Below are 16,091 nucleotides of genomic sequence, written 5' to 3'. Positions count from 1 at the left end.
ACTTAGGGTGTAATAGGCACCATGCTCAGTACTTCATAAAGATGCTTAGCTCATTTAGTTGTTTCAATAATCCTATGCCTCAGGTGCTATTATAATTCCTATTTTATGGAGGAGGGAATACACAAAAGTTCAGTAAATTGCCTGAGGCAAAAAGCTAGCAAGTAGTGGAGTTGGGATTCTATTTCGGGCAATCTGACGTCACAGTCCATATGCGTGATTCCCTGGCTACAAAAACCACACAGTGCTGCAAAATGATCCACATGGCAGGGCCAGACGAGTAGCTGAGGAGGCAATTCAGAGTATTCAGGGGAAAGATGTATCTCTGGGGAAGATAAGAAAAGAGGCAATATGCTATAGGTTAGAGTTTAGACTTGGGTGGCAAACTTGGCCAGTCGCTATGCGTCCTCTATTTACCCAAGCCTCAGTTTCTTCCTCTGTAAAATGGAGATGATGATAGTTCTCACAGTACAGAATTATAAGGAATAAATGAGCCTAGTGCATGCTTGGTGCTTAGCCTCATGCCTGCCACATTGCAAGTGCTTAATAAATCATGGCAATTGTTGTTACCAGATAATGAGCAAGACCTAAAATGGTGAGTAAAGCTCAGAAAGGAGAAATTGAGCATTTTGGTTGCCAAGAATAGCGTGAGAAGAAGCTGAAAGGTAGCAATTCATTCCACCAATACTTACTGTTAATATTTATGACATAATTTGCAGAAGAAGGTACAGTAAATGCCTGTGAGTGGGTCAGTCTATTCTATATCCCAGTGTTAGGAAAGAAAAATTGGCAAAGGTTATTACATTAGGTTGTGGCGATGATGCTTGCCAGGTGAATTAGCCTACATATTCTCTGAGCACTCGAGAATGTTTGAAGTATTTAAATATGATATAGGGGCAATCTAGGAAAAACAGTGTTCTAGGAGAATAAATCAGCAGCTGCTGTTGTGTTGGATAATCGGTCAAGGACGAAAGGAGGGAGAAGGCTCATTCAGGAGATTAACGCAACCATACAGATGTCAGATGATCATGTCCAAACCAACAGAGTGGCTCTGGGCGCATCAGCAGCAGGTCATTGACAGGAATTGGTGATGGTTGAATTGCTGCTTCTACCCCTGCCCCCTCTTCTTGTGTCTGAGAACACCTGTGGAGTCACGAACCTGGGAAACCAGAGAATGGAGCCGGCAGTTGGCAGGTCTGGGAAGAGACCGAAGTGGGAGAGAAGACAGGTTCAGTTTTATTTTTTTTTTTTTCAGGTTCAGTTTTAGATGAGACGCATTTAGACACAGGTGGAAGTAGTATAGTTGGAACGACATGCCCAGTATCCGGCAAAGAGGTCAGGGTGGAAATACAGTTTTGGGAACTCTCATATAAATTGGCAATTAGCACTGTGGGAGTGGATGGCTCCCTAAGGGACAGAGTGTCCAGGGAAAAGCCGAGGACGAGGAGAGGTACCCGGTGGGGCTCGCAGTGAGGCGGTTGCAGGGTGTCGGGGATGGGGTAACAGGAGGAGGAGCAGAGCAAACACCCCACGTGGAGCCCAGAGAACCAACCGGGAAGGGGTGAGGGAGCCCGCAGAGGAGGCGGCGAGAAATGAATGAAGGTGGCAGCAGGTAGACAGGAAGCCAGGAAGAAGGACTGGAGAAAATGCCGTGGGTTTGCCTCTGTAAAGTGCTTTTCATAGTAAGGTGAGGGCTTGTCCAGATGGAGGAAATCTCGAAATAGCAGGGGCTTCTCAGGGGACTGCATTTTTCTGGGGAGGGAGGTGAAGTAATACTTTCTCATTTTGAGTAAGTAGCACACACATTATTGTTCAAATCTAACAAAATCCCGAGAGAGGGAAATGAAAATTTAGAAGAGAAGTCACTGGCCAAGGACAGCAAAGCCGGGTCTCAGGGAGATGGCGTGGACGGGGGCTGTAAAGGGAGGAACCCCGGAAGGCTGACGCGGCCCTGCCGGTTGCTAAGATGTTGGTGTGTTCTAAACCACGTGGTAAATAACACCTGCCCAACCCTCCCACCTCTGCCTCAGCCACCAGCCCCTCCCGCAGCATCCTCAGGAGACTTCCCCACTGTCCAGCAAGGCATCACTGATATCGGGCCCAGCAGGAGGCCCCCAGGCCTCTGCTCCTGCACAGAGGTCAGAGATTGTTCTGATTGGTTCATTGGTAATAGCAGTAGTAAAATATTCCAGTATTATTTTGGATCTCACCTAATAAATGTAGAGCCACAGAACTGTACCGCTTAAATCTACTCCCAGGCCCTCTGACGCCCCATCCAGCCCTGCAGCCAGCCACAGGGCTACACTCCATCTGCAATTGGGATGCACCCCGCATCCCTCCAACCTCGGCCACGTCCCCCCTCTGCTGCCCCCTGCCGCCCCCCATTGTTTTGCCAGGGTTTAGGGAAACCCCTCCACGTGGTAAATTAATGCAAGATAGACCAGATAAGAGCAGAGTTAGGAACTCGATGTTTTCATAAAGATGGCAATCTCTTGCTTAAAGGTTAAAACCTGCCAGCAGCTTACAACAAGGAAAGAAGGATAAAAGGTTATCAACACTGCCCACATGTGCAGTGTGTTTTGGAAAACTTGACCCCATTGTGTACAAACAAATGTTCCTCTGTAATCTGATAGCGCCGGGCTGCCCTGACACAATGCTGCTGCGGGACCTGATTTGAAGGCAAAGGAAAGTGAAATAGAAAAGCAAAAATTTCTTCAAGGCGGTTCTTTGATTGGTATTGTGTCTCCTGTTTGTGTTAAATAAATATTTAGCTTATAGTTCTGCATGTGCAAGAGATGAATCATCTAATTAAATAAGGTCAGCAAAGATAAGACTTAACCACCTCTGCAGCTGAAAATACAGATCTTCGAAGGCAGGCTCTTACATCACCCTGGAGGATTTGTAATGTGTACTTCTACAATTCGGGAGGCAGGTTATTGATGACAGCCCATTCTTATGGCATCTTCGTGGCTCATGGAGATGTGCAAAGAGTAACAATCACAGTGAAATCTGCAATGGCAGTCCTCCTGAAATTTGGTATTAGCATTCATCATCCACTGTGCAGAGGAACTCTGCCTTGAATTGTTCTCTAGTAGTAGAATGGCGTATGTGCTCCTCTGTTTGAGCCACCTACCTAGTCTCCATTTGGATAAGCACATGTTTTAAAAGGGCTGCTTAGACATAGTCTATACCCCAGAACATGAGGGGATGTGTAAGGAGAAATGCCCTTGGCTTCTCTCAAAGGGTCCATTAGTGTGTCTAGGTAGCCGGCCACAGGCCACGGTTAGCAAGAGGCGTGGATTCCCTTGATGTTGCCCTACTATGCAGCACAGTCAGTTCTTTTCCTAAAGAGAAAGTCATGAGTATCACATCACCTACTAGATGGGCTATGAAAGCCAAGCAGCTTACACCTGGGAAGATACTCTACTCTCTCTCCTCCACTTTGCAACCAAATTTCTTGAGTTTCAAGTGCTCACTGTGTCCAAATCCTCACCCCCCCACACACTACAACTCCACCCAATATGAGACCCCCTCAACCACCCTAATGAGATGCCCCCTTGCTAAGAGCATATCATGACTCCAAATCCAACGAGGATTCTCAGTCCCTTCCTTAATAGTTCTCTCCGCACCATCGGACATAGTCCCCTTCGCCCTCCCTGAAACTCGGCCCTCCCTGTCTTCCACGATTCTCTACTAGCTTTGTTTCCCTCCTGCCTCTCTGGTCTCATTCCCAGTCATCTTGGCTTGGTCATCTTCCTTGACTTCCTTGACTATATAATGTACAAGAATAAATATAGTACGAGCAGGAAGGCTAAGGGCCTATGTTCAGTGTGTGTAGGTATTCGGGGGAAGCAGGGACTATTTATAGCTGAACAGACCCGGGAACCTCCATCTGGGAGGTAGCTTTTTGCCTGGACATTGAAGGATGGGTAGAATCTGAATGTGCAGAGGTTGTGCTGGGGCTAAGGAACAGGAAAAGATAGAGTGTAACAAACCAACTAAATGGCAGGATTATTTTGAAAAATAGTTTGATAGTAATTACGTCTCCACTCTGAAGATTAATTCTCAAAGATTGGTTTTTGTGTTTTTACTTTCGAATGAGCACTGGAAAATCTTTCACATTATTTTAGATTGTGCAAAAGCAACCAACTTTGGTAATGAAAATATTGTCGATGCTTGTTATATGTGCTTAGTCTTAAGAATAAAATCCAGGTCTTGGAGAGCTTGGAGGACCAGTGAAAGTGACTGCCTTTATTTTAAGAGCAATGAGGGACCCAGCAGGGAGTATCATGAAATGAGAGCTTCAGGAAGATCAGTCTTGTGTCCGTGTAGAGATGGGGCTGAGAGGAGAAGACAGAAAGCCATTGCCGTGGTACACACGAGGGGCAGTGAAGGCCTGGAGTCCAGTAACTGTGCAGTAAGTCAGAGGTGGGGTGACTAAATGCAAGAGATAGTCACAATTAGGCTCAGATGTTAACATGAGCGAGATTGCATTTGCGTTGAAATAACTGTGAGGAATTTTAGACTCTTAGAACAGTAATGGAACTTTCAGAGGCCAACTCCTGCACCCCAATTTTGAAGTCATTGAGTACAGTCAAATCTTTGGCTTTGCTGATAAGAAAACTGAGGCTCAGAGAGGTGAAGTGACTTGTCCCACATCACACAGCTAATTAGTGGTGAAGTAAGGCTAGATTTTTTTTTTCCAGTTGCCTGGTCAGGAGTCCTTACTGAGAAAATTTTCCATTTTTTCTTGTTAATATTCCACCAAGAAGGTCTCTTAGCCCAAATGAGCCTTTTTTTCCTAATGAAATAAACTGCTTGGTTTATAATTTTGCCACTACCACAAATCAGCTGTGTGGCCTTAGTGAGCTACTCATCCCTCTAAGCTTCCACTTTCATATCTGAAGAGTAGGGGTTGCCTGTAATCCTAGCACTCTGGGAAGGCCGAGGCGGGAGGTTCGCTCGAGGTCAGGAGTTCGACACCAGCCTGAGCAAGAGCAAGAGCAAGACCCCATCTCCACTAAAAATAGAAAAGATCTGGACAGCTAAAAATATATATAGAAAAAAAAAAATTAGCCGGGCATGGTGGCGCATGCCTGTAGTCCCAGCTACTCGGGAGGCTGAGGCAGGAGGATCGCTTGAGCCCAGGAGTTTGAGGTTGCTATGAGCTAGGCTGACGCCACGGCACTCACTCTAGCCTGGGCAACAGAGTGAGACTCTGTCTCAAAAAAAAAAAAAAAAAAAAAGAGTAGGGGTAATTTAACAGGACCATAGCAAGTTTCAGAGGCTTTAATGGCGTAATCCTTGTAGATTAGAGAATTTAGCACCATGCCGAGATATCGTGAGCACCCAATAAGACAGGGATCTATAATCACCCTCCGCTACAACAATTATTACCCAGTCCTGTCAGAAATGGCCTGCCTGACTGTGGGTGGGCCAGTGTCATTAGCTGGAACTTTGAGAGCCATTGGCGAGTCTCTTGGAGTCCCGACGGACTCGGTCCCCAGCTGCCTCTGAGTCACTCAGCCCTTGTTTGGCCTTAGTTTTCTCATCTGAAAAACTGAGGGGCCCGTGTGTGTGTGTGTGTGTGTGTGTGTGTGTGTGTATGTGTGTGTGCGTGAGAGAGAGAGAGAGAAGAGGTGAGAATATGAGAGCACGAGAAGGCAGAACTGTGTAGAGCTTGGGGAGTAAATAATTTCCAGAAGGAAACCCACTATGTCCTATTGGGAAGCATCTTGGAAGCACCATCTGATGAGGACACTGGGTCAGCAGACCTCACAGATGTGGCCACTTTGTGAACATGTTTCAAACGTGCAAGGCACACAAGCCTGGTTTCTTTCTTCTCTTCCCGCCACCTCCCTACCCCAGATAAAATCGGGGTGGGTCGGGGCTGATGAAGCACTTCTAGGAGAGGAGGAGCTGGTCTTAAGCATCGGTTGTTTCTGAGAGTTGGGAGAACAAGCCAGTTTCACAGCGAAGGCGCCTGGTGCATAATCCCTGTGCAGAAGAATGTCATTACTGACCACTTCGAGGGGCCCAGACCCTTCACCCTGCAAAGGCAGTGCTGCTGAGAACCCCGATGACATGTTCCTGGCACATGATGTCAGGGGTGCTTTCTTTTCCTCTCCCTGTCTTCTAACCTCACAGACAGGAAAATAGAGTCAGAGGAGACCAGGAAGTTGCTCAGAGCCACGGGGGTTAATACTGAGGATTAGGTCATATTTCCTAGCTTCTGAGAAACAGCTGGCCCACACAGGTCGGTGAGTTCTAGTATAGAGTGCCCAGGATTTAATTTGAAAGCGATTGGGAACGACATCTGAGGATTTTCTTTCTTTCTCTGTGTCTCTCAGTTTTTGTCTGCCCTTCACTCCAGGAATTTTAGGATGAATATGAGCGTCTAGGGGAAGTACAACTAAAGGGGCCCTGCTGAAGACACATTGCCTTGAATGTGGGAGGCTGCTCAATGTTTTTAACTGGATGAATAGGGAGGGGTTTTCTTCCCCATTGGACAAGTCCTATAGTCTCCGCTGACTTCTTTACGGGTGAGAACACCTGTGAGCTGGAGGATTTAGTCAAGATTATTGATGTAAGTAAGGAAAGTTTGTCTTCAGGTCTCTCCCCAAATGTGGCAGCAACCCCAAAAGCTGAAGTGATCTTCATTTCATTTCCTTTCACTTTACTGTTCTCATTGGTCAGACCCATGTCATACTATTGTAAAATAGTGGGTAAAATAGTTTGAATATCCCCTTTCCCCCAAAGTGGTGGTGTTCTCCTTTCTTTCAAGTGGAGAACCCCTCCCCTTTGCTGTGTAACTGACACTGCAAATCATTCTTTTGCATCCTGAGAACGCCCCAACCCACAGGGGGGTCCTCCCTACATCTCTATTTCTTTTGACTTGTGATTTTTTTTTGTGGGGGGGTCAACAAATGAGTCAACAGAGAAAAGCATGCTAATTTTATCAAGAACTATATCAGAAGAGGTGGGAGTTGGTGGAGATGAGGACAGTACTGGCCAATGGCTTATATAAAAGGGCTAGACCTAACCAATTGGGAACACAAAAGCCCACTCCCTTTCAATGAGGGAGGGAAAACCTCTAATAGAGAACTCAGCAATGCATTCTGTGATTTCCCTATAGTTGAAACGTCTATTCCCACAACCTAAATTCCAAAGCATTTTCCCAAAACCATTGAGTTGCAGAATTTAAAAAATGTATTTGATTGCCAGATTTGCAAATTGGATCTGTTTTCCAGTTTTCCACTGGGGAAGACGAAAAGGTGGCAGTTGGCAGCTAGTGATTGCAATGCAATTTTCCTTGGCATGTGAATCTTGGCCGTCATCAGTGTTATCCTGGCCACAGCTCCCTGGCACTCCCTGCAACACTAGTGCCAAATCCTGCCCTTCCTGTTGGCTGCCCTCTGGAATCCATTGACGATCAGATTAATAATCATTGCGGCCTGCATCTCTGGAGCTCTTCATGGCTTTTCATCTCATTTAGGCCTCAGAAAACTCTGTAAGAGAATTAGGAAAGGTATATTTGTCCTCATTTTACAGATGGACAAACTTGGACTTAGAGAAGACAAGTGACTTACCTAAGTACACAGTTGGTTTATAGTCATCCTGGATCCTAACCCGTATCTTCTGCCTCTTTTCTTGTATTCTTTTCAAAACAAGCCATGAGCACAGAAAAGTCAGTAAGGAAAGGAATCTGCACAAAGTAGATTGTCTTGGTCCCCAGCCCTGCTATGGTTGGGATTACTCCATATGATACTCTAAATTTTAAATGCAATAATGATTAATCTGGCCACCAAAAAGCTTCATTTTCATCACCAGCATTATAAAGAGATAATTTTCAAAAATCAATACATAAGATGGGATATATCATGATATCAATATTCTATATTATGCCCTATAATATGAAATACTATAAAATACAACTTATAATTTTAGGACTAAGTCTAGAAGTTTTCATTCTAATGAGTCATGAAGTCAATTTAGTGGGTTGCTACTAGAATTAAAAGAAAAAATAGGATAAGACAGGATATAATTGAACTGAAAATGTCGAAGTACATTGCATGTCACAAAAGTGAAGAGTGTTCTCTGAATCCTTTGGTTCATATATTATGTGTACCAGATCACAGTGTTAAACTTCCTGAGTAGTCTTCCCCCTTTTCTTGTTTTCCTTCCCTTTACTCTCCCTTCTCTCTCCTTCTCCATGTATATAGGAAAGGTGCCCAGATACCTGCTACCTTTGTACTATTACAGGTACCATCCTCACCCCCATCCTCCTTAACACCATCTGCTCAGGGGTCTGGGGCGGAGATTGCTCTCAAGTTCCTCTATGCTCCTCCTTCCCTTCCCCTCTCTGTTGAAAAGGTCCTTGTGCAGCATGACCTTCAAGACAGGGCTTGCTAGTTCTTTCCCTGTTTAACAAATAAGTTGCTCTATCACTAAGCCATCATATTTCCATTTCAGGCAAAGCAACTCAAACTTGAAGAAATGAAATCCCCAAGGAGAGCCACTGTGTGCTTCATGCTCATTGTGATTTATTCTTCCCAAGCTACACTGAACTTGAATTTAGAAGCCATTGTTCATCCTTCGGTGAGTAAATCTGTGTCTGCTATCATTTTTCCTGTCACATTTTCTCTGGTTTCCTGGGAGCGTCACTGATGGAAAATGGTTCTTAAAAAAATTTTAGGGAGCAAAAATTTTTAGGGGAAGAAAACTTTTTCCCCCTAATTACAACATACAAAAAATATTGCAAACGGGGGGGGAAGGGAGTGAATATAAACAGATGTCAGCGTATTTACTGGGCTACAACTTACCAGACTCTGAAATCAGTGCGAGAGACTTCCCAGGCTTCCCTCGTTAGCTAACTTGCAACATCTAGGCCTGAAGCTTCCACTCTGTGAAAGGGTTAACAATGACAACAAAGCAGGTTTGGAGCATTGAGCAGAATGTATGTTCTCAAAGGATTCATTTTAACTGGAGCACCAGGCTAGAAGTCAATCTTCTTGGGTGTGTAGCACAATCATTGCTTGATAAAGCTGAACAGATCATAGATACCATCTAAGCCTTTGCTGACAAATTATCCAGGCGATTTGTCTTTGGAAAGTCAATGGGAGTTCAGCTTAAGTAAAGGAAGTGCTAAGTACTCTCTTCCTCCTAACGGGAATTATTGGGTTATTCCTTACTTAGGGTCTCCATGCACCAGAGACAGGACATTTACTGCTTGGGGAAGATTAGGAGACTGACGCAATTCTTTCTGTCTCAGTTTCTTCATCTGTAAGATGATGACAATAGGAGTACTGATTTCCTATGATTGTTACGAAATTGCATTAGTTGATATTTATAAGGTGCCTTAGAACAGTGTCTGGCACATCATAAATGCTATATAAATGTTTGCTATTATTATTTATCCCATTGTAAGAGGACTTTTTCTACTTTTCTTTTGTTCCCCATATTTTAGTTCTTTTTTTTTTTTTTTTTTTAGTCAGTCATTGTTAGAGCTTCATTGGTACATTTTTTGCGTTATAAAATGTCTCTCTTTGTCCTACTTGGTAGGTTTTAAGTTTTTGTTGTCTATTTCAATTGTCAATTCCACTTTTGTGTTTGTGTTTGTGTTTGCATGATCTTGGCCCTATATTTTTTGTTTAGCCTTTATATACTACTTTGCTTTAACGGTTCTCTTGTAAACAACATGTGTTTGAGGTTTTTTTCTTTCAAACCAAATCTGAGCAAATTAGGGGGGTATAATTTATTCACATTTGATATCATTTTAAAAATGCTTGGTCTTTGAGGATTTTGTTTTCTGACTGTGCACTTTCTTCCTCTTTCCATTTTTGGATCTTTCATGGTTTGACCCAGGTGATCTTTGTCTTTTTCTTGCTCTCCTGACTCAGGAGGATACACGGTGTGTGTCTCCTCTTCCAAACTCCAGTGTGCAGGATACAACCTGTACAGTCGTATGCAGTGGTCTGCTCAAATAAATAGAGGGAGGAAATATTTACACTTCTTGTGAATTCACAGTTTAGCCCAGAGCCCTGTCTATCCACGGCATGTGGGGCGAACGCCAGAGCTTGAGGTGATCTAGGCGATGGGGTTAGCTTCACCTCTGTTTCAGAGTTTCTTAGTGCTCCTGGCTGCAGCTTCGCCAGGTCTGCCCTCGTAGTGACACAGGGGATAAGCCAGGGATCTCCTAGGGCTGCTGGTGGGATTTGAACTTCATCTTCCTGGAAGCTCCTACCACCTACCGCAAATGACCCAATTTTCCTCCATAGATCTACCCTTCAAGGTATAATATCTTCGTACAACCCAAAGGCTGAGGGCCCCATTGGAAGGCTGCACTAGAGCCTGCCTGATCCGTTTATACCGCCCTAAGCTGCCAGCCACTTCCCATGGCTGACCTGCTCTCTGAAGTACAACATGTGGTGACAGGCTTTTAAAAAAATATATGGTAAAATACATACATAAATTTAACATCTTAAAGCATCTTAAAGTGTAAAGTTCAGTAGTATCAAGTATATTCACCTTGTTCAACCAATCTCCAGACTTGTTTCATCTTGCAAACTGAAACTCCACTCCCATTAAAAACAACTCCTCATTTTCCCCTTCCGCCAGCCCCTGGCACCCACCATTCCACTTTCTGTGCCTGTGATTTGACAATTCTAGATACTTCAAGTAAGCGGAATCATGCAGTATTTGCCTTTTTGTGTCTGGCTTTTTTCACTTAGCGTATCGTTCCCAAGGTTCATCCATGTTGTCGCCTGTGTCAGAATTTCCTTTCTTTTTAAGGCTGAATATTGTTCATTGTACGTGCCACAATCTGTTTGTTCATTCATCCATCGAAGGACACCCGGGTTGCTTCTGCCTCTTGGCTATTCTGAATAATGCTGCTATGAACATGAATATACAAATAAGGGGTGATGGATTTTAAACTCTAATGATGTAGCCCGGCACTTTGCAAACTTCAGTGTGATCATGGATCCGCTCAGGGACCTTCTTAAAATGCAGATTTCAGCTCTGTGAGCCTGGGTGGGGCTGAGAGGCTGGCTTTCTGACAAGCTGCCCTGGCCCCTGCTCCAGCGGCCACCCGGAGTAGCAGGGCTGTGCACTCTCAACTTTGGCATCAGGCCTTATTTGAAGCCTGCCTCTGACCCTCACTAGCTTTGGAAACTTTGTCAGGTGTCTTCATCTCCCTGAACCTATTTCCTCTACATAAAATGAGAATAAATACTATCTCCTTTATCCATTTGTTGTGAGGATGAAACATTCTCATACGTGTAAGTTTTAGCATAGTGACTAGCATAGATCCCAAGTGCTTATGAATTTGTGGTTACTTTTAATATTCTAGTACAAATAAATCTATCTTAATATGCATATGAGAGGAAACATTGTAATAGGATTCTTGCTCGATTATCTAAGGAGGAGTGCGTAGCGGGGCTCTGGTGAGTAGGGGTGAGAGTTGGGACAGCCGAGGCCTTTGGTGACCACCCTGTTTGCCAGCCCGTCCCTAACTGATTGCTCACCCCCTCTCCAAGCCACCCAGCCCATCACCACTACAATTATTTGTGAAGTCATCATGCCCGACAGGTGGGGCGCTTCCTGGAATTGGTGACCTTGTCTCTTCCGCTGAAGCCGGGCTGTCAGGAAATTCCCTCCAGACAGAGCTGGCCACTGTGGCTCATCTGGCCCCTCCACACAGACAGGGCCAGCAGTGGGAGGTCCACCTGGAGCTCTGTTTTCTTGCCTGGAGCGAATACCCAGCTGAGTGTTGAGAGAGCCCCTGGTGGGAACCGGGCTCTCAAAGTTTAAGAGAAAGGGCAAGTGTTGGAATTTCACAGTTTCCCTAACCAGCTTTACATGAGGACTCAGGATGGCAAGACTGGTCCCCAGGGAGCCCCAGGCCAGCAGGACACGCAGGCACACACCACTGCCAGAGATTGCTACACACGCTTGACATGCCTGGGTACATATTATTTTTCATAATGTAAGAAACTGAGGCTTAGAGGGCGTGACTGAGCTGTCCAGCTAGTGAGAATCTGAGGCAGTGGGATTCAGTTCGCGGTGGGACTCTAGCATTTGCATTGTTCAAATCCGGGTCCCCTGACCCGGCAGCCAGCTCTTTGTACCTTCTTAAATCTGGGCTGGTCAAGGGCATTTACCGTGACCACCCCCCACACCCCAGGGGCGTCACTGGCCCACAGGCACCAGTGTGCCTTTTCCTCCATTATCTCCAGTGACTGCAGGGCTTAACATAAAAAGTAGGGTAGTCTCATAAGCTGTGAATCCTCACTGGGCAACAGAGAGGCCTTAGGTGACAGGGTTGTAGAAGCAGCACTTTGCAAAGATGTGCCCCGATAGTTCCAGATGACCATCATAAAGATTCAAGAAATTGTCAAAAAGCAGTGTTTCCAAAAAGGTGGCCTCACACTGAGGGACGTGCTGGTTACAAAGGCAGCTTCTTGCACCTCACTCCGGACCTACTAAATCAGATTGGGGACAGAGGAGGCAAGTGACCCTAACTCTCACAAAGATTTGAAATACTCTGCATTGAATTGAAATAAACCTTGATTTTAACATACAAGGGACCATGGCAAGACTTCAATTCGTTAGTCCCACTGGGAAACAGAGAATGAAAACCGACCTGGGAGAGCTGCCCAGAGGTGACCGCTGGCAGTCACGTTCTCCAGGACCATCTGAGTCCCCTAACTGCAGCCAGGAAGTGCAGACAGAGAAAGGTTCTGGTGTGACCCGTGCCCCTTTTCCTCTCCTCCAAGCCCCAGGGAGGGTGGAGGCAGGAATGCAGGGAAGAACCTTCCTCCTGCCTGGGCTCAGAGCCAAGGCAGCCTCCAGGGGAAGCCGGCAGGAACCAGCCCTATACATTGACTTTGCGCCTTCAGTTCCTGCATATTTAAGTGTATCTGTAATAACCTCTGCAAATAAAGCAGCAACTGGGCTTTTGAAATTCCAATCACCATCCCTCTTTCCTCTGTTTATTTCTTCAAGAATGTTTATGAACGGTCAGGTTCACAGCCCCTCCTCACTTCCTACAGATGCTAATGCTTTCCTCAGCCAGCATCTCCTCTCCTAACCAGGAAGGGGAACAGGTAGACCTCAGGAAGGCTGTGAATGGCTAACATCTGATCTGTTCCTAGTAAGGGGAGGGAGACAAGCCAAGGGAACTAGTCATTGAAAAGGAGAAGTGGGGAGGAGGAGGTAATCAAGAGAGAGGAGAAGTGCTAGGTAAAGAGAGACTCCTCCCTGAAACAGACCAGTTTCCCAGGATACGTGCTGATAAGATGACGCAATGCCAACGTGGACAAGTGCAGGCTTTGGAGTCTGGCTAGCTGGTTTTGAATCCTGGCTCTGCCATTGAAGGCTGTGTGACTTTAGGCAAGTTACTGGACCTCTCTGTGCCTGTGCTTTCTCATCAATGAGATGCGGATAGTAACAGCACCTACCTCGTGGGTTGTCCTGGCACAAGGTGCTGAATATATCTTAGGAATTATATTTGTGATTGTTATGATGTGAGATAACTAGAAAATAATGGCAGACAACCCAGATGGCAGAATGAGCTCTGCCTAACCTGGTGGCCATGGGTGGGTGGAATTCCCGGTAAAGGCCATGTCTCTGTGGGTAGGGGCTATCTGGGAAGGCTTCAAAGAGGTGGGGCTTCTCTACTGAGCTTTGAAGGGAGTTTGGACTGGGCAGCATCTCACAGGAAAACCTGCCTGCAGGCAGCAGAGAGCGAGGAAACCTATCAGGTCAAGGTCAGGGGTAGGTTTGGTTACCAAGCCACGTGGCAATGTGCAGAGGGGCCATGTGAATGATGCCTCCAGGACAGCATGATGCCCCATTCCTGAATAGAATTTACTATGTCATCAGAATATTCTCAGCGATTTACATTTATTAATCATTTGATCCTCACAATGACCTCATGAGGTAGGCTATGTTTATCCCCATACTATAGGTAAGGACTGAGGCATAGAGAGGTTAAGTAATTTGCCCAAGGTCACACAGCCATGTTATGGTGGAGCTAGGATTTGAACTCAATGTCTGCAGAGACCTTGCTTTTAACCACTGTACTATAGAGTAATAACCAAAATTTATTAAGAGCTCACTATGTGCCATATTGTATTTCACTTAGTTCTCATAACAATCCTATGAAGTTAGTACTATCATTATTCTCATTTTATAGAAAAGAAAACTGAGGGTATGTAACTTCCCAAGGCCACATAGCCACATAGTAAGTGGCACAGCCTTGTACCCACACAGTCTGACTCTAGAGCTGGCTCTCTTAGTCCCTGCCACAGAAACCAGCAAGAGAAACATCCAGAAGAAAAAAGGACTAGAGATGGAAAAAATAATTTCTAAGCATGAACAATGGTTAAACAGCCCTAACACAGCAGAAGTATGGAGGTGGGGACAAGCTGGGTGCTGAGAAGAGGTCGTGAGACTTGTCTCAAAGGTCACTGGAATGACTCAGGGTTTAAGTCGTAGGCAGAAAGTACAAGTTTAGAACATTATATTTCTTGACAGGACGCAAACTTCAGGAACTCTGAGAAACTTAGTGGTGGTTGCTTCCGCTCCTGGCTTTAGAGACTGGTCTATACAAAATGAATTCCTAGAACTCACTACAGACGTGACTCCATTTCGTTCTCCCAACCATCCAGTTGCTAAGCGCCCGGCATCCACTGAGCATACGGCGCTAACCCAAAATCTGCAGCCCTAAGCTCAGCGCCAACGTTTAGGGGTATGTGGGAAGAAAGCTGTAGCGAAAATACTGCTCTAACTAACATTAATTGACAATTTTCTCAAACATTCTTTTAGATTCTCCATGAACATGAACTCGCTGGTGAAGAGCCGCTAAGGCAAAGACGAGCAGGTATGTAAACTCATTGCCGCAATCTCTCCTATTAGTCTAATCAAATGACATAGGGTGCAACTTTTTTAAATGCTGTGACCCACGCCATTCAGCCTCCAAGCACATCAGGGTCAAATAGCGCAGTTCAATTGCAAAAAGTGATTATAAAGCAACTGCATCCTCTATCGAATGACATTTAATGCATCATAGCAACACGTTACAACCCCCGTCTTCCCCCGGTAACCGTAAGTGCTTCTCATATCCCCGAGGTCTCTCTGTGGCCCTCTCCTCAGCTGCCCTCCTGCACCACCAGACAGCCTCTGCTCCCAACCCAGAGTCCTTTCCTTTGGCCTCCCTACGTTTAGTTTTCAACTTCTCTCATGCAGCACTTTATTTTGTGGATCAGCTGAACCACTAGGCTCAAGTCCTTCTCCCCTGTTTCCCACTCCAATTTTTCCACTAAACTCCAATGAAGTGGTCTAGAAAATATAAGACCCTGCCCGCTGGAGGGCTGGGGGAGGTAGAGAGCTGAGACCACTCATGCACTGACCCTCGAGTCCCGTTCCGAGCTGAGCCCGGGCAGGTGTCCGTGTACGTCTTCAGGCAGGATGTTCCCGGGACCTGGTCTCCCACTTCCATCACAATCTTTCCAAGGCTCAGATCTGACCCCTTCATTTCCCTCCATAAAACCCTTCACGGGCTCCCCGTTGCCTCGGAGCTGAAGCTAGTCATGTGGTCACGTCTCGCCGGGACTTCCGTGTGTTTCCCACTTGATCCCCTCTGCTCCCGTTCACATAGTGGATGCCCCCGTCACCCCCCTTTGTCTGTCTGGGGGACTCCTACTTCAGTCTCAAGTCACATGGCTCCTACCCAGTCAGGCCTGCCACAGACTGCTTTTCCCGGGTTCCCAATGCCCTTGATACTTTTCTATTTCACAACCTTTGTCCCAAAGCATTGGAATGAATTTACTTCCTGTTCCCCATCCCCAGGAGATGTGAGCTCCCTTGAATTCTCTTCACCTCTGTAGCCTGGCATCGAGCCCAGTTTCTCTCTCAATAAATGAGTGAACAGATGAAGAGCTCTCACTTTCACGTCATAGCTGCCCCCTCCTGAGCTCCCATCGGGAAGGGTCTGCTGGCTGAGCACCAGCTTTCCAGAGGGTAAAACTTCTTAACCTATCGCATTATGATCCAATCATTTTTTGACACATGTGACTTGATCTAATCAGTCT

The 16,091-nt window shown here is 45.7% G+C and overlaps 1 protein-coding gene across 1 annotated transcript in view; it reads left to right on the top strand.

Annotated features, from left to right (window-relative positions):
• The window catches only part of ADGRF5 (adhesion G protein-coupled receptor F5), a 98,536-nt gene that overhangs the window by 34,651 nt on the left and 47,794 nt on the right, over positions 1–16,091 (top strand). Inside the window, exons 2-3 of the mRNA XM_069488153.1 lie at positions 8,470–8,595; positions 14,827–14,881. Coding sequence (XP_069344254.1) covers positions 8,494–8,595; positions 14,827–14,881 — 157 coding nt within the window. The 5' untranslated portion in view covers positions 8,470–8,493. The remainder of the gene's footprint in view (positions 1–8,469; positions 8,596–14,826; positions 14,882–16,091) is intronic.

The sequence above is a fragment of the Eulemur rufifrons genome, chromosome 15 (genome assembly GCF_041146395.1).
Source record: "Eulemur rufifrons isolate Redbay chromosome 15, OSU_ERuf_1, whole genome shotgun sequence".
In the NCBI taxonomy this organism is placed as follows: Eukaryota; Metazoa; Chordata; class Mammalia; order Primates; family Lemuridae; genus Eulemur; species Eulemur rufifrons.
Note: the sequence above shows the minus strand (reverse complement) of the source record. Positions and strands in the feature narration are given on the sequence as shown.